The sequence below is a fragment of the Microtus oregoni genome, unplaced genomic scaffold (genome assembly GCF_018167655.1).
Source record: "Microtus oregoni isolate MIOR12 unplaced genomic scaffold, Mior012 000005F_ref0000423, whole genome shotgun sequence".
Lineage (NCBI taxonomy): Eukaryota > Metazoa > Chordata > Mammalia > Rodentia > Cricetidae > Microtus > Microtus oregoni.
In genome coordinates this window covers 15,081,835-15,099,719 of record NW_024543064.1, presented here as the reverse complement: position 1 = coordinate 15,099,719, position 17,885 = coordinate 15,081,835, and the positions used below count along the sequence as shown (strand labels likewise).

The 17,885-nt window shown below is 43.4% G+C and overlaps 1 protein-coding gene across 20 annotated transcripts in view; it reads left to right on the top strand.

The window, feature by feature from the left end:
- Window positions 1-17,885, top strand: part of Eif4g3 (eukaryotic translation initiation factor 4 gamma 3) — a 230,594-nt gene that overhangs the window by 172,878 nt on the left and 39,831 nt on the right. For all 20 annotated transcript variants that reach the window (XM_041652793.1, XM_041652792.1, XM_041652786.1 and 17 more), the window contains 7 exons: window positions 4,438-4,557; window positions 8,542-8,712; window positions 9,846-10,043; window positions 13,676-13,822; window positions 14,181-14,417; window positions 15,313-15,417; window positions 17,270-17,402. In XM_041652793.1, the coding sequence (XP_041508727.1) occupies window positions 4,438-4,557; window positions 8,542-8,712; window positions 9,846-10,043; window positions 13,676-13,822; window positions 14,181-14,417; window positions 15,313-15,417; window positions 17,270-17,402 (1,111 nt within the window). The remainder of the gene's footprint in view (window positions 1-4,437; window positions 4,558-8,541; window positions 8,713-9,845; window positions 10,044-13,675; window positions 13,823-14,180; window positions 14,418-15,312; window positions 15,418-17,269; window positions 17,403-17,885) is intronic.

Below are 17,885 nucleotides of genomic sequence, written 5' to 3'. Positions count from 1 at the left end.
CAACAACCTATATTTCCTAATTATACATTACATTTTAATAATGAACTACACAATCACAATACCTTAATCAATATCAGAAATACATATACATATAACAAAATTGACCGTAAATCTCTGTCAATAAAGCAAAATCTATAGTAATGCAAATTATTCATACCTATATCATATCCCCCTTTAAATGTAAAAGAACATTTATAAACATTTTTTGGAAATATGGGCGCAGTTATTTCTCTCCAAACTGCTTCCTGCAGAATGGGGGCGTCGTTAATTAGGTCTTTCATGGTATAACCTGTGTGCTAGTTTCATCTCAGTTGGCAGTTGAGCGAAGCAATTTTCTGAAGGTGTTCACACCAACCCTTCAGGAGGGCTTGGTTCATCATACCAAATCGGAATAGAAGAAATGAACAGGGTCTCATCCTCTGTGAAAACAAAATAAGAAACGCCTTTCCAAAGCATCATGTCCTTAGATCCAAATTTCAAAGTCAAGGCATCAAAATATCTATGTTGGATTAGTTCAGCAGCATTTATAAACAAATATCTTTTAGCATCTGTTGCTCCTTCCTCAGCATTTAAATAATTTAAAGAGAGCATAATAGCATACAGTATCAAAATTCTCTGTGTATTTTCCATCTTTGTGCAGCTTTGTTTTAACCTCTATTTTTTTATTTTTACTTTTAACTCTTTGCTTTTTTGAGACAGGTTCTCTGTATCTTTGACCTGAAGTAACTCTGTAGACCAGGCTGTCCCTGAACTCTCAGAGATCCGCCTGTCTCTGACTCCCAGGCATTGGGATTAAAGGTGTATGCTACTACACCTTGAACTCACAGAGATCTGTTTGTCTCTGCCTTCTAGGCACTGGGATTAAAGGCGTGTGCTACCACACCTTGAAGTCACAGAGATCAATCTCCCTCTGCCTTCCAAGTGTTGGGATTAAAGGTGTGTACTACCACACCCAACAACTCTCTTTCTTTCTTTTCTTTTTTTTTTTACTTTAAGAATTTCAACTTTTAGCCTGCATATATTTTTAACACAATGTAAACCATTTAGAAATTTTCTTTGTCTTTGAATCTCTCTTTACTGTATATCTCTCTTTTTCTGACCACATGAGTCTTTAATTTACCAAGCAATATCAGTAGGACTAAAGCCGTGGCTTTGCCACCTAGATCCAGTCCATTCCTTAGCTTTCCAGCCTCGTGGCGGATATACAGGCTGCAGCCATGTTTATAGCCACAACTCTATGGAGTTTCAAGGTCCCTGCCAGCCAGCGAGCTACAACAGACAACACTCAAGTCCTCTCGGTAGCTGGCCCTCCTGCCTCAAACAGTCAGAGTTTGCCCTGGCAGGATGGCCCAGAAAGCTGGCATTTTAAAACAACACAGGTTTTTTTCCTGCTGCTGAGTCAGGAAAATTTCAAAATGGAGGATGTACCATTTTGTGCTAGCTCTGGGGCCGCCAGCACTTTAATTCTGAGACTGAGCGTGCAGCACAGAAATTCTTTTCATCCAACTTACATCCAAATCTGACACGCAGAGCACTGTGCAGTCTGAAAACACGTCTCTATATGGCGGCAGGAATCCTCCATACTCTCCCACCTGCCTAATCCTGATTCAGCCATCTGCCCAGGTGCAGGCGGGGAGCCCTGAGCCATCAGCACGTCTCAGAGCACTCTCCTTCCGATCCCATGTGGGAACACAAACATCCAGTCCCATAAAATGCATTGAAATGCTTTAAAGCCAGAGTTCATGCTGGTAGCACAGCCCCAAGAAGCTGCGCTTTAAAATGACACAGCGTTTTTTCTGCTGCTGTTGCCGAATCAGGAAATCTCTCCACAGCACGCCACCAACAAACAGCAAAAATCTGTGTTAAACTCTCTCTCCCTTATTTTTAAGCCTTCTCAGGTTTTTTAAGTGGGTTTAGTCCATCACGTATGGGCGCCATTTGTAGTAATAAGAGCGGCGGGGCTGCGTCCCCAGAACCCCGGCTGCCTGCCTAGCTTATGCCCGAAATAACAACACACAAACTGTATTCATTTAATCACTGCTTGGCCCATTTCTATCTAGCCTCTTCTAGGCTAATTCTCACATATTAACTTAGCCCATTTCTAATCATCTGTGTAGCGCCCCTAGGTGCACTTACCGGGAAGATTCTAGCCTATGTCCATCCTGGGTCGGAGCTTCATCACGAGCGGGAGCATGGCGTCTCTCTGAGACGTCTGCTCCCGAGAGGAGAGCTGTCAAGTCTCTGAGCTCACTTCCTCTTCCTCCCAACATTCTGTTCTGTTTACTCCACCCACCTATGTTCTAAGCTATGAAGCCAAGCAGTTTGTTTATTAACCAATGAAATCAACAGATTGATATATGACACTCCCACATCATTTCCCTTTTTCTGTTTAAACAAAAAAAGGAAGGCTTTAACTTTAACATAGCAAAATATAACAAAACAGTTATCAAGTAAAAGTTACAATAATCTTTATCATAACTAAGGAAAACTATAACTATAACTAACTATTCTTAACTCCATCAAAGACTCCAGAAAGATACAATATTACCTAAGCAAACAAGAAAAAAGCAACTTTTAAAACTCTAGAAATGACAGAGACATCTCGCTGCCTGGACAGTCACCCAAAGTTCCTCTGTACCGTTGGGGCATCCATGTTCAGCCTACAGGCCCATAGTTTCCAGCAGACATTTCCACAAAGCAGGAAATTTCAAAGTCAGTTCAGTCACTATCTGTTGTTTCCTGCAGAATGTCTCGCAGACTCTTTCATGAATCAGGAACCCCAAAAGACCATCTCACCTTTAGGCAAGTTCAGCAGTCCACTCTCTGTGGGTTTTCTGTGTCCAGTTTATGCAATCGTCCAGGCAAGAGCAGTTTCTTGCCCAAATGGCTATCAAACTCCATAAGGATCCTCTTCGATGCCCATCTTCCTCTTGAAGTAGATTAGTGCTGCCAGGAGCAGAGTGTCTCATTGTCATGAAAAACCCTAAGTTATTAAAACATTTAAAATGCCATATCCTATAATCTTTGATAGATATGAAGAATGCCTATCTAAGATATATCTATGCAAATCTAGAAAATCTTAACTAACATGACTACAAACTTGACTATTATGATTATCTATTAATAAGCTATGTATATTACATTTTAAGTGAACTACACAATCACAATATCTTAATCAATAGCAGAAATATGCATATACATATAACAAAATTGACCTTAAATCTCTATCAATAAAGCAAAATCTATACTAATACAAATTATTCATATCTATATCAGATCATAAGCATCCAAGTACCACATGCAATGCTTGAGAACTAGGTGTTCCCAAATTACTTTCTTCTTTAGTATATTGAAAAGCATGTTTAGGCCCCTTCTTCAGTACTGATTTTTTTTTAATTGTTGTTTCTTTTAAATTTTATGTGTATGAGTGTTTCACGTGCATGTATGCTTCCAGTGCCCAGTGAGGTCAGAAAAGGGTGTCAGAGATTCCCTGGAACTGGGGTTGAGGATCCTTGTGAGCCACACTGTGTAGGTGCTGGTAATTGAACCCTGCTCTGCTGCAGGAATAAGTGCCCTTAACTACTGAGCCCTGAGTGTTGGTTTTTAAGACTGTATTAATGTGTCTGTTTATTGTTTATTCTTCTAGTGATGGGATAAAACCTTCTGTGAGGTTGAAGAGACAAGGCTGCATTCATAGCGCTCTTTCCCGGGTTCTAAACTTTGATATGGTAGCAACAAGGAGGGGTCAGAAACCCGAGGAGACAGTTCCAAAATGATGCTTCACTGGCAGGCGACATAATTCAGATATTGTATATATAAAAATTGTCTTAATAGTTACTTAAAGTGATTTAAAGTCCCTAGACCTTTGCACTTAGATAGACATCCCTCCTATTTTGAATTTTTAGTATGTATTTCTTAACTTTATGTCTGTGGGATTTTGCCAGCATGATTGTATGTGTATCACGTGTTTGCCTAACGTCCTTACAGGCAAGAAGAGGGTATCAGATCCCCTAGGCCTAGAGTTCCAGATGTTGTGAACTGTCACGTAGGTGCTGGGAACTAAACTCCAGTCTTCTGCAAGGGCAGCAAGTGCTCTAACCATTGAACTGTCTCCCCAGCCCCAGCTTCCTTCCTCTTTATATTTGGTTTATATGGTGCATGCTGAAAATTATTAAAAATCAGGGCTGTTTATTTAAAAAAGAGAGTAAGGGCATGGGGTGAAGCATGGGTAAAACCCGCGCCTCACAGGTCTAATGCCGATCGTCCCTGGAGACAGCCACTGACATCCTAGTGGCTCAGGAGCTAATTCCTTTGGTGGAGAGTCCAGGACTTACCTCGTCAGCTCGCGGCATCACAGAAGTCTGTGTTAACTTTCTGGCCCTGAATGAACGGGAACTTGTGTGCTTTAAGCTTTTCTGTGCTTCTTCATGTGTGCAGATCAACCAGCCCAGATTGCCAATGCGAACCCTGGACCCTCGCATTTTGCCTCGCGGACCCGACTTCACCCCAGCCTTTGCAGATTTTGGAAGGCATACGCCTGGCGGAAGAGGCGTGCCTGTAAGTGCCTCTTCCTACAACAACCAAGTCAGTTAGAAAGCTGTGGTAGACATCTTGTCTGAGGACAGGAAGTGGTGTCATTGTTTGTTGAGTCCTGTGATCAAGAAGTAGAAGAGGCAAAAACAACCCTCCATAGCGTCCTTATCAATACCAAAGAAAAACACAGTGCACCTCTGCATGCCTTTTTCTCTACTGAGCTGGTCTGGTCTTTGTCTCTGACTTCTCTTTTGAAGTGGCCTGCACATACTTTTGCTGTAGCACCAACCTTGGTAGGATGCTGAGACATCACGGTCACCTAGAGTGTCCAGTGACACTCAGCTCATCCTCTCTGACTTTGTTTCCTCAGATTTACTAAGTACAGAGCAGGCATGGATTGCCAGTTTTGGAACTGAGCACAGCCCCAGGCTGCACTCCACTGGTGGTGATGTCTGTGTCACCCCTAAAGAGTTTACCTATAGGGGTGTACTGACTAGATCTTTTTATTTTATTTTTTAGACATGTCTGTGGTGATGTAGTTTTTGTTTGCTCTTATTTACTCTAGGCCATGAAGTCGAAATTTAGACAAATGACAAGTGTAGTCCTGGTAACCTACAGGTTGTCATATACACAGTGGCAGGCTTTTCCGAGGAGGAGTTGGCATCCCCAGGGGATCTGCGCTGGGCATCACACTTGCCCCTGCTTACTTCTTCGCAGAGCTGCAGATGTCTGGGATGATTGGTTATTCTCTGGCTGGTGACATCTGTGCTACTCCTGTTTTGCTCAATATTGTCCATAAGTCACTCCTGAACGTTACAGATTAAGGTGCCTCCTTGCCATGTACCTTCCCAGTTTTTATTCCCAGCTTTTTCATTGTTTTCCAATAGTTGAACCAGAGGAAGCTGTGTAAGTTGGGGACAAGCTGTATCTTGTAAAATAGTGAAAACAGAAAATGAATAGAGAGAGGTGCGTAGTTGGTAAAGTGCTTACCACTAAACCTGAGGACCTAAGTTCAGTTCCTAGAATGGAACTCATGTGAAAAGCCAGGTGTAGACATGATAGTGCTCACCTATCACCCCTGCACCTCGTTTTCAGTCTGTCATAATCACAGAACAGGATCCCATGTGTGGGTTCAAATTATATATGTATATGGATGGGTGGGATGTAAGTCATTCACGATATGGAACTGTTTTTAAAGAATATATGTATATGTTTATTTTTTTTTAATACATACTTTAAATTTGATGATTTATAGTGTCAGTGGAAACTGCAGCTCTCATCTTAAACTCCAGTAAGAGTTTATCCCAGAGCCCAGTATGAGTGGTCAAAGCCCAGGAAAACAGATCCAGGTTTCGTCAAATATCATAGTCTAACTTAGTAGCAGTTCTGTGACTTTTTGTACTAACAGCAAAAGAGTATCATTCTTCAAATATACTGGTGGAGATTTTAGGTAGGGAGTTATAACCAAGCAGGGAAATCGTGGCCTCGGGCCTCACAGGCTGTCGGATGACATTCTTAGCCCCTCTGCTAGTGGAAGCTAGCACTTTGTGAGTACATGCCAAGAGAATTGCCTAATGGTCACAGGGATTTTAGGTCAAACACGGAGATGGACAATAAATGGCATAATACGGGAGCCAGGACAATGTGACTTAGGACCTGTGACATTCAGCTTTCCAGGTTCACAGAAGCTCAGATATCAGTTTGCCTTGTATGTGACCTTTTAATCTCAGGGTGACTTCCTCTGGGAATTGAATGAAGCGTGTGGAGAGATGGTGGAGGTTATAGTCTCGAGCTCTGCTCACTGGTGTTTGCAGTAGTCTTTGTAAGTGACTGGTGGAGGTTATAGTCTCGAGCTCTGCTCACTGGTGTTTGCAGTAGTCTTTGTAAGTGACTATCTTCAGATAAAAGTTTTTGTTGTATGGGGTCCATGTGTGTATGGTGCAAATGTGTGACAGGGTATGTGCCCGTGGTCATACCTGAGTTCCATATCTAGTGCCCTTCCGTATCACAGTTGACCTTACTTTTTGAGACCGTATTTCAGCTACACCGGCTAGCAGCAAGCTTCCAGGATCACCTGTCTCCGCCCCAGTCCACTGAGATTACAGATATGCTTTGTCACGTCCATGCATGTGTCTTTTACATGGATGCTGAAGATTCTGAACTCCAGTCCTTATCTTGTGCAGCCTGCTCTTTGATACCCAATTCGTCTCCCAATCCCTCATTCCATGACTTCTCCGTGACTTTATGTCATTTCATTTTACCCAACTGCATTTGTTCTGACACATTTTCATATCCAAGTGTGTGTTAGATTGAATGTCTGTAAACGTTGTTGTTGAATTATATCCACCAGATGGAAAGATAACTTACCCACAGGATCTGCCTCAGGAACATCATCTGGATCATGAAATCCATACTGTCTTTGGCTGAGTGTCTTAACAGAGTTGTTTGACCTAGATCTTATGTAGAAGATTCATTTGTAAGTGAGTGTCCTTAGAGCCTGGTTTAGCAACTGTCCCTGATGGAATTTTCCTAGTCTTTAGTGTCTCTCAGTTAACCCATATTGTTTTTTGTTTTGTTTTTGTATTTTTGTGCATTGGTGTTTTCCCATGGATGTCAGGTCCAATGAAATGGAGTTATAGACAGGTATGAGCTGCCATGTGAGTGCTAGGATTTGAATCCGGGTGCTCTGGAAGAGCAGTTGATGCTTACCACTGAGCCGTCTCCCCATCTACTTGTTTGTTTATAATGTTTGTGACCCTGTCATCAGTGCTGTGTCCTTACTTGTTCTTCTGACAATCTCAATGGGGATTCAAACTTTTATTCTGATGCCCGCTTGTCACTACCATTCCTAGTGCATGATTGATGATTGTTATAAGACAGTTACCTAGTCTGGCAGCAGTCCCAGAAGAGGGTCCAAGGAAATACCACCAGGAAAGAAAAAAGGAAAACCTAGCTGGTGGGCCAGTGGCTCCAAACCTATAAGGAAAGTGGCTTTTTCATGAATTCGTACCCCGAAAGTTGGGCGTCAAATGTAGCACAAATTCTAATTGTTCTTAATAATAAAAACCCAGAGTCAGATATTAGGGGATGAAAACTGAAGGACCAGAGAAGCAGAGCAGCCACTAGAGAGAATTTTTACGTCTGCTGATGTTCAAACTGAAGGGACCATCATGTCCTTCAGACTGCAGGGGTGATCCTCAGACTGCTCTGAGCTCCTGTCTCCTCCCTCCTGACATTCCTCTCTCCACCCAGCCATATCATTCCTGTCTCCACCTTCCTAGTGCTTGGGATTACCTCTGTGTGAGCTGTTTCTTTTTTTAGCCATATTTCAATCTTAAGTAGCCCAGGGTGGCCTTGAACTAACCGAGATCCCTCTGCTTCTGTCTCCCAAGTCTTGGAATTAAAGATGTATGCCACCACTCCCTGGCCTCTAATGGCTTAACTCTGCCCTCTGATCTTCAGGCAAGCTTTGTTTGTTAGATTACAAACAAAATATGACTACAGGGTCTCACCTTTAGCTCAGGTGGATGTTTCTGTGTCCTGTCCTGTGTGCTGGGATGACAGGTGTATGGGTGTGTGCTACCACAACTGGTACAAATAGTTTCTTCTTTCCTTGTCTTTTTTTTTTTTTTTTTTTAACAGCTACTGTTTGGGGCAGATTGCCACTGTGGTCTACTCTGTGAGTGTTTATGATTCGGCCACCGTGACCTGTGCAGTGCAGCTTCCCTGGAGCACAGGTTTCCTGAGCAGGACTGGAAACGGCACTTTATCAGAGATGGACCCCCCCCCCCTTTTTTTTTTTATCCTTTTGGCACTTTAAGAGGTAGAGATGTTGTAGTGATGGTATTCGAGACCATTTTTCTTCCTCTTAAGATTATTTCTAACTCGAACACCTAATGCCTCATCTTTTCATGGAGAAGGTTTGCTGTGAGCATGAAGCTTGAGCAGCCTTGCAGACGCAGGCACTCTGGGTTCTCTGAATGAATGAATGTAATGTTCTTGTCCTAGTTGTTGAATGTTGGACCTCGAAGGTCTCAGCCCGGCCAGAGAAGGGAGCCTAGAAAGATCATCACCGTGTCTGTAAAGGAAGATGTGCACTTGAGAAAGGCGGAGAATGCATGGAAGCCCAGCCAGAAGCGGGACAACCAGGCCGACGACCCTGAAAGCATTAAAACGCAGGTGAGGAGGTTGTGCCTGTGCTCCGTGAGCTTGAGCCTTCCTTTGTAAGTTCTTCTGCCTTTTTTAGTATGTGGAAAGGTTTGTTTTGTTTTGTTTGAGACAGGTCCTGGCTGGCTCCAGTTCATAGAGATTCTGACACGTTAAAAATGTTAGCCATCATACCTGGCTTTTTATCCTTTTTTTCTAATGTCATTGTTCTGTAAGCCTTAGGAATGATAATCTATTTTGTCTTTACTGGTGGATCTAAATGTCACTCTGCAAAGGCTTACCGAGATTGGGCAAGGCTGTAGTCTGATCCCCAATACAAAGATAAAAGAAGAAATCACTGTGTCTTTTTCTGTGGCTCTCACTGTGTTCATATGAGGCATGCTTTTTTTACATAATGGGTTTCATTATGACATTTTCATGCATGTACTTTTTTTGAACAGGATTTCTCTGTGTAACAGTCCTTGCTGTCCTGGAACTCACTTGGTAGCTAGACCAGGCTGGCCTCGAACTCACTGAGATCTACCTGCCTCTGTGTTCCGAGAACTGGGATTAAAGGCATATTCCACCACTGCCTGGATCATTTCTACATTATTTAAAGATTCATTTTAATTAAAATCTTTTTATTTTTATTATTTTTTTATATTTTTGGTTTTTCGAGACAGGGTTTCTCTGTAGCTTTGGAGCCTCTCCTGACACTAGCTGTTGTAGACCAAGCTGGTCTCGAACTCACAGAGATCCGCCTGCCTCTGCCTCCCGAGTGCTGGGATTAAAGGCTTGCGCCACCACTGCCTGGCAATTAAAATCTTTTTACTTAACCCTAATTAGCAATAAATTTCTAAAAACAATCATGATTTAAAAGTTCATGTAACCTTTTTAAAGTTTTAGCTGCCTCTTGTTCCTGTTTTCTGAGAAAGGCACAATAGGCTGTTCTGCAGTTGGTCCTGTATAGGGTACTGGGAGCCCCAGGTGGAATTCCTGGGGCCATAGGGGGCATTAAAACTGCAGGTGACTTTTCTGACCTTTAAGTAACTGAAGTCTTTCCTTCCTAAAATGCTCAGTACCCGAAAGTGGGTGTTGGGCATTGGCCTTGTTTACGTGGATGTATGTAAGACTAGTTAATGCTCTTTTTATTTTAACCCTCCTAGGAACTTTTCAGAAAAGTTCGGAGTATCTTAAATAAATTAACACCACAAATGTTCAACCAACTAATGAAACAAGTGTCAGGACTTACCGTGGACACCGAGGAGCGACTGAAGGGAGTCATCGACCTGGTCTTTGAGAAGGCTATTGATGAGCCCAGTTTCTCTGTGGCGTATGCAAACATGTGTCGATGCCTAGTAACGGTAAGAAGAGAGGAAGCAGTTAAAGCAGAACCGCCAAGAGGTATATTCTCCCCTCGCTGCACATTCTTCCCAGAGTGTTATTGGGGCAATGAAAAGGGGAGAATATATTGCTAGTGCTCATGTGTAGTGTCCTTATTGATTAAAAAGAATCTGTGCCAAAGTAATGTCTGTCCCCACCACTGGGGGGTCTATGGAGATTGATTGAAATTGGCATAGGCTTATGATTCCTCCAACCTGGAAAGACTGAGGATGCTTAAGTTAGCAATGTGGAATTATGTCTGGAGTGTCATCTTATAGAACGAGAGCAGCTGCTAACTTTAACATGAACTAAATTTAAAATTAAATTAACTGTTCTAATTCTGGCCTCTGGAAATGAAAAGATAGTTGTCACCAAAAATGTTTAAAATCTGATCATTTCCTGTCCTGTTGAGCGTATTAGCTCCTGCCTTCAATCCGAGCACTCAGGAGAAGGCGTGCTAGGAATAGGCCAGTCTAGGATACAGAGTAAGATCCTATCAACAGCAAAAAGCACATAAATAAATACCTTCCTGTTCTTTAAATGTCCACAGATGGGCTGGAGAGATGGCTCAGCGGTTAAGAGCCCTGACTGCTCTTCCAGAGGTCCTGAGTTCAATTCCCAGCAACCACATGATTACTCACCACCACCTGTAATGAGATCTGGTGCCCTCTTCTGGCCTACAGGGATACATGCAGACATAACACTGTATACATAATAAATAAATGTTAAAAATAAAAAAGTCCACAGACATTTAATCCAATCCATAATTACATATGAACATAAATAACTAGAACTTGAGGTTTTGAACCCTTGGCCTGGCTCTCTCAGCCTAGCTTTAAAGGTTCCCCTGACTTGCAGTGTTGTATGTGGGGCGTTCTCCCATGCTTCACTCAGCTCATTTCTTTTAAGATTTCTTTTCCTTTTTCTGTATGAGTGTGTGTTTCTGTGTAAGTACATGCTATGTGTGTTCAGGCTGCCTATGGAAGCCAGAAGAGGGTGTCAGAGTTCTTGGGGCTGGAGTTAATAGGCAGTTTTGACCTGCTAGGCATGGGTGCTAAGAACGGAATTCTGATCCTCTGGAAGAGCAGCAGGTGCTCTTAACTGCTGAGCCATCTTTCCATCTCTGACTCATCTCATTTTTATTTCTTCCCACTGCATAGACCACCACAAGTTGTGTTTATTTCATTGTACTGTGGGTAGTGCACTTCTGAACTTCCATGTTCTTCCCATTTTCTACATAATCTCTACTACAGGAAACATCCCATGAGGGCTGATAGTATAGTGTCAGACCCCCTTGGCGTAGGGTTGGGCCTGTTGGGATCGGGCCTTTCTGTATAGCTGAGGCTGCTCTGTAACTCACTCTCCTGCATCAGCCTCCCTGGTGCTGGGATTAGGGGTATGCACCACCATGGACAGTTAGCCTGGCATTCCCATTTCGCTCTGTTTTGCACTTATTATAATTGAGATTGGTGGGTTTTCCAAAATGCTGGTGGAACTGTATTGGTTCTGCTTGTGTCCTTGGACAGCACCAAAGTGTATAGAAATAGGGGTATTAAGAACCTTTAGGGGGGCTGGAGAGATGGCTCAGTGGTTAAGAGCATTGCCTGCTCTTCCAAAGGTCCTGAGTTCAATTCCCAGCAACCACATGGTGGTTCACAACCATCTGTAAAGACGTCTGGCGCCCTCATCTGGCCTTCAGGCATACAGACAGAATATTGTATACATAATAAATAAATAAATATTTTTTTTTAAAAAAAAAAAAAAAGAACCTTTAGGTATTTCTAGAATCTAGTCAGGTTAGTGTTCTCTCATATACCAGCCTGTTGATAGATACACTTCCTGATTCTCTGCTGTATTTTGTAGTCATTGCCATATATTGGGTGTCATATAGTAGATGGCATGGTCTAGCTTTGGCTTTGACTTTGGAAGGCATTTGCTTTCATTTCTCTCATTTCAAGGGGGTGGGAGGGATTGTTTTAAGATAGAATTCTATTGTAGCTTAGACCAACTTCTATAGCTAAAGATGACTTTGAACTTCTGACCCTCCCTCTCCCACCTGCACCTCCCAAATGCTGGATTTGCAGCCCTGTGCCACTTCACATGTGCCATCACAGTCTCTGTCATCTTGAAGGCTGTGGGCCTGACTGCATCATGATCTCATTGCTGTGTTTTGTGGGTTGACATCTGGTTTATGGCAGCTTTGCTGCATTTGTCTAAACTGCAGTTCCTAGTTTGCCCTGCTTCCTAGGCTAGTGTTTCCTGCTGCTGTGTTGGCCCCTGGACTGTTGAGGAGAAACTGTAAATAATTCTTCCTGCATCAGAGGGAGCACTTGACTAGTCTTCAACCATAGCACGGCTCTGTCCTCCCTTGCTCTACAATAGCACGGCTCTGTCCTCCAGTGCAATTTCAGACCTGTTGGATCTTCTTTGTGAGCCCAGAAAAGCCCTTTTGGATGTTGTACAGTAACTGCTCAGGAGAAGTTGATGGTAGAGGGTATTACAGGTGATAGGAACAATAGGAGGGAGCCATTGAAGGTGTTGGGAAGCAGTTCTTACTGGGAGTAGCTAGAAACCCTCACTGCTTGCCTCCATGTGGACTAGCCCTTCCACTCTGGTCTTTATGCTGTCAGGAAATTTCTAAAATGGCTAATTGTAGGCCAAACTCAAATCTAACACGATCTTTATTTTGCCACCTAAAAGACTAGGTGTTGTGGTGCATGCCTCTAGAGGTTGAATTGGGACGGCTGTGAATTCAGGAACGGCCTAGGCAACACTCTGTGGCTTGTCTCCAAAAGAAACAAAAGTAAACACCCTACTGCATACTGATAGTCTTGCTAAGTATGGTCCAGTGTAAGGACGTCCCTCTGAGAAAAGCTAGGGCAACAGTCAGTCTTCAAAAGCCCTGCCCTTTCCCAGGTTTTGCTGTGGTCCTGGAATTCTCCCTACTTTGTTATTTCGTTTTGTTCCTTTAAGCAAAAATTGTTTAAATCATTTTGTTGTTGTTTTTTAATCTAGGGGCTTTGGGTGTGGCTCAGGCAGTAGGGTGGCTGGCATACATGCAACTCCTACCCCCAATGCTGTGCAAAATCCCTTCATGGTAGGGCACTCCTGTATTCCAAATTCCTGGAAGGTGGAGCAGGAGGATCAGAATTCAGGGCCACCTCGGTTGCGCGCAAGCCCTTAACAGAGCATAGATAAAAGGGTTGGTGAGATGGCTCAGTGAGCAGAGGCGCTGTCACACCACTTTGATAGACTGAATTATCTCTGTAATCCATGTGGAAAGTGAGAATCCTCTATGGATGCACCATGAAACATGTGTGTATATGAGCACACGCATACATACATACACTCCTTGTGTAAATACAATAATAAATAAGGTTTAAACAAAGAGGTAACCCTCCCCAGTTATGTCTAGGTATACCCAGGCTAACAGCTGTGCTGATTGCAGATGTTGGTAGGAAGCATATTCACAAAAGACAAGAGGTGTGTCTGAGGGTGTGTCATTTTTCTCCTTTTCACTGGACTGTGGAAATGCCTTTTTTAGAATGCTTACTTGTTTGTGTATCTGCGTTAAGTAATCTCGCTGCCTTTGTACTTTATTCTCTGAATGCAGCTGAAGGTTCCCATGGCAGAGAAGCCCGGTAACACGGTGAATTTCCGGAAACTGCTGCTAAACCGCTGCCAGAAGGAGTTTGAAAAAGATAAAGCAGATGATGATGTCTTTGAGAAGAAGCAGAAAGAACTGGAAGCTGCCAGCGCTGTAAGGACTTCACATCAAGTACTGCCAGAATGGTCCCATAGCTAGCTGTGGCAGATGCGAAGGGACCTGTTATTTTTAGTGCGTGCGTGCGTGCGTGCGCGCGTGCGCATGCATGTAGCGATGTTTTATTGCTCAATGTCAGGGGCACTCAGCTCCATACCAGAAGTCAGTCTAACTTTGTCCTTGAGAGAGGATGCTGGGTTCTATAAATCTTCATGTATTCACATTTCTGCAAGTAATTTTCTTTTCGAGGAGTTAGGCCCTTTCTTTGTTCTATGTCAGAGCCCCAGAGGGCATTTCAGTCCAAAAAGCGTTAGGCCCCAGATCTTAGATGCTCTTACCCCTTTTTACCCAACAGCCAGAGGAGAAGACAAGGCTTCATGATGAACTGGAGGAAGCCAAGGACAAAGCCCGTCGGAGATCCATTGGCAACATCAAGTTTATTGGAGAACTCTTTAAACTCAAGATGCTGACAGAGGCCATAATGCATGACTGCGTGGTGAAGCTACTGAAGAACCATGACGAAGAGTCCCTAGAGTGCTTGTGTCGCCTGCTCACCACCATCGGCAAGGACCTGGACTTCGAGAAAGCAAAGGTAAAGACCCAGGGACTCAGAAGACTGAGTAGCGGTTCTCAGTCAAGTACAGAAATTGGCTGTACTGTTGCTTTAGATCTGAGGTGAGGAGGTCCCTAGTAAAATGCAGATCAGTTTGTAGATTTTCTAGCTTGTTTGGTCCTTCTCTTTTTTTCCTCTTTACCATTTTATAGGCTGTAAGCAGAAATGGGTTAAGAAACACACCAGACCTGAAAATGGGAGTAAAACTAGCTAGTAGGATTATTTCTTTCCTCTTAGATGTTACCCTGGGGTGACATGTGTGCATCACCATGCATGCCTCAAGTCACTATCTTTTCTTGTTTTGTTTTGAGAGAGGGTCTCACTATAGCTCTGGCTGTTCTGGAACTCATTCTGTAGATCTGGCTGACTTTGAACTCACAGAGATCTTCCTGTATCTGCCTCCCAAGTACTGGGATTAAAGGTGTACGCCACCAGTACCTGGCAAGATCTAACACTCTCTCTCTCTCTCTCTCTCTCTCTCTCTCTCTCTCTCTTTCTTTTTTTTTTTCCCAAGACAGAATTTTTTCTGTAGCTTTGGAGCCTGTCTTGGATCTCACTCTGTATACCAGGCTGGCCTTGAACTCTTAGAGATCCACCTGTCTCTGCTTCCCACATGCTGGGATTAAAGGCATGTCCACCATCGCCCAACTAAAATCTTATTCTTAAATCACGTAAGAATTTCCTTGTTACCTTATGGTTGCACATATCTATATAATCCCAGCACTGAGGAGACTATGGCAGGGGGATCACAAGTTTAAAGCAGCCTGGGCTGCAGAAAGAGACCCTTTATAATAAAAACAAAAAAACAAAAGTACATGGAAAGAAGAAAGTTGGGTTTCTCAGCCAGAAATCTTGGTGGCTTTATGTTTTGCAGCCACGTATGGACCAGTACTTTAACCAGATGGAGAAAATCGTCAAGGAAAGAAAAACTTCATCCAGGATTCGATTCATGCTTCAGGATGTGATAGACCTCAGACTGGTATGCTCAGTTTCTGTCATTTCGATAAACACCCTAACCAAAAGCACTATGTAAACCAGGCTAGCCTCAAACTCACTGGGTTCTGCCTGCCTCTGCCTCCCAAATGAAGGATCAAAGGTGTACACTAGCACGCTGACCAGGCATGGATCACCAGTCCAGGTTTTATATGCACCTACATTAATTATGAAAATGCCTACAGACCATCTGGGTGAAACATTTTCCCAATGGAAGTTCTTCCTAGACAACTCTGTGTTAAGGTGACAAAAAAGGAAAAAAGAAGAAACCACAAAACCACAATGGAGTCCCATCTGTTTTAAGGAATTGGATAAATAAGACGGTGATGATTGTAGGGGTGAAAAGATGTTTTCCTTCTTGCCCAGCAAGAGGAAGTTGCCCTCTGTTGAGTGTGTCTTCACACACTGCAGCTCTGACATTGGCCATTTGAATCCAGTGGTGGGCAATGAGACCCACTCTTTGTAAGCTCAAAGCCTCATCTCCACAGTGAACATGTTAAACTCCTAAGCCTCGTGTTTTCCTTTCCACAATAGCACTGTTGCTACCCTTGAGGTCTTACAAATGTTCAGTGAGATAACTGTGTACAGTGCAAACTCCTAGATGGTACTATTCGGTACCCTGCGTGCACCCTGTCATTCCAGCTGCAGTGTTTGTCTGCCTCCTTTTCTCTTGCTTTACGCCCTATGTTGACTACTGCAGCTGAAATCCTAGGCCCCACTTCATTACACCCAGTCCCCATGGCATTGATGAGGCCCTTTTGTCTCACTAAACCTAGGTGTGACCTCAGTAGCAAAAGCTGTGACCAGATGATTAGATCCCACACACTAAATTCTACCCATCTCCACCACACTTGCTCATTTTAACTGTTGAGAGGTAGCCAGGATGGAGGGAGACCGGTTTTGTCTCCTGAAGAGAGAGAGGCCGGTTTGATGTGGCATTCTAGTTCTGGGATCAGAGTCATGTTATTGATGTACTAAAAATGACCATTGCCCTTGACGCAGAACCCTGTGAACTGTGGCAAGTCCTCATGTTACTAGGTCCTGGGGGATCCTCGTTCTTCCTGGTCCACGTCCCTTCCTTTCCCCATGATGACAGTAATGACGGCTGTATCGGAATCTTCTTTCCTTTGATTTCACCCACCAGTTGTTGGATTGTGCCCTGCACTCTGCCAGAGTTGATCATTTTGTTAGCTTGAGTTTCTAGAGCACACATCATCTGTGACCAGCTAAGAATGTGCACAGTGCTCCATTTTGTGTCGCTATCTTATTGGGTTCCTTTGGTTCCCTGTGGTGGAAAGTTACAGGCTCTTTTTGGTGGAGGATGGAGTTGGGAGGTTTTGTTGTTTTGTGTTTGTTTTTCACTATAGGGTTTCTTTGTTGTAACCCTGGCCATCCTAGAACTCGCTCTGTGACCAGACTGGCCTCAAACTCACAGAGTTTCACTTTCCTCTGCCTCTGGAGTTTTGTGATAAAAGGTGTGTGCCACTAGCCGGGCCGTGGTGGCACACACCTTTAATCCCAGCACTTGGGAGGCAGAGGCAGGCGGATCTCTGTGAGTTCGAGACCAGCCTGGTCTACAAGAGCTGGTTCCAGGACAGGCTCCAAAACCAGAGAAACCCTGTCTCGAAAAACCAAAAAAAGTAAATAAATAAAAAAAAAATAAAAAAGGTGTGTGCCACTACCACCAGGCAAAAGTATAGGCATTTAATTTATTTTTATTTGGAAAATTACTATGGTATTGTTCCTGTACATACTAGGCAAGCACCAAGCAAGGTTCCCCGCCCTTTTTGTGAAATTTTGCATTACTTGAATGATAAGCTTATTTTCTTATTTCATAGTGTAATTGGGTGTCCCGAAGAGCAGATCAGGGCCCAAAAACTATTGAGCAGATTCACAAAGAGGCCAAAATAGAAGAACAAGAAGAGCAGAGGAAAGTCCAGCAGCTGATGACCAAGGAGAAGAGAAGGCCAGGTGAGGGCAGAGATGGCTGGGGTGGGATGGAGTGCTGGTACTCTTAGGTAAGAGCCGGAAATGAGGTCACAAAGAACAGAGAGGTGGTTGTCAGGCAACACAAAGACACCTAAGACCAACCATTGACTAAGAGAGTGCTGCTTTTAAATGGGTGTTCACTTATGCAAAGCCAGGCATTCATAGGCCTGCAGTGAGCATCTTCCCTCTACACTATCCGTGCAAGGTAAGAGAAGCAGTGGAAAACAACTCTCTTGGAACTGCACGGCTTGATGCCGCAGGAAATAATGTGTAGAGAGAACATGGGGCTGTCCTCTGTGCAGACAGATTTTCTATGTAGGCTTTAAAATTTAGATTTAAGAATGGTGTGAAGTTCTAAGGGAGGAGCCCAGAAATAGATGAAACCTGGCTTTTATTTTAAAGGGTTTTCATTGTGAAGTGAATAAACACTCAGTTCCTAAGGGGAGTAAGCAGCCTGTCTCGGGT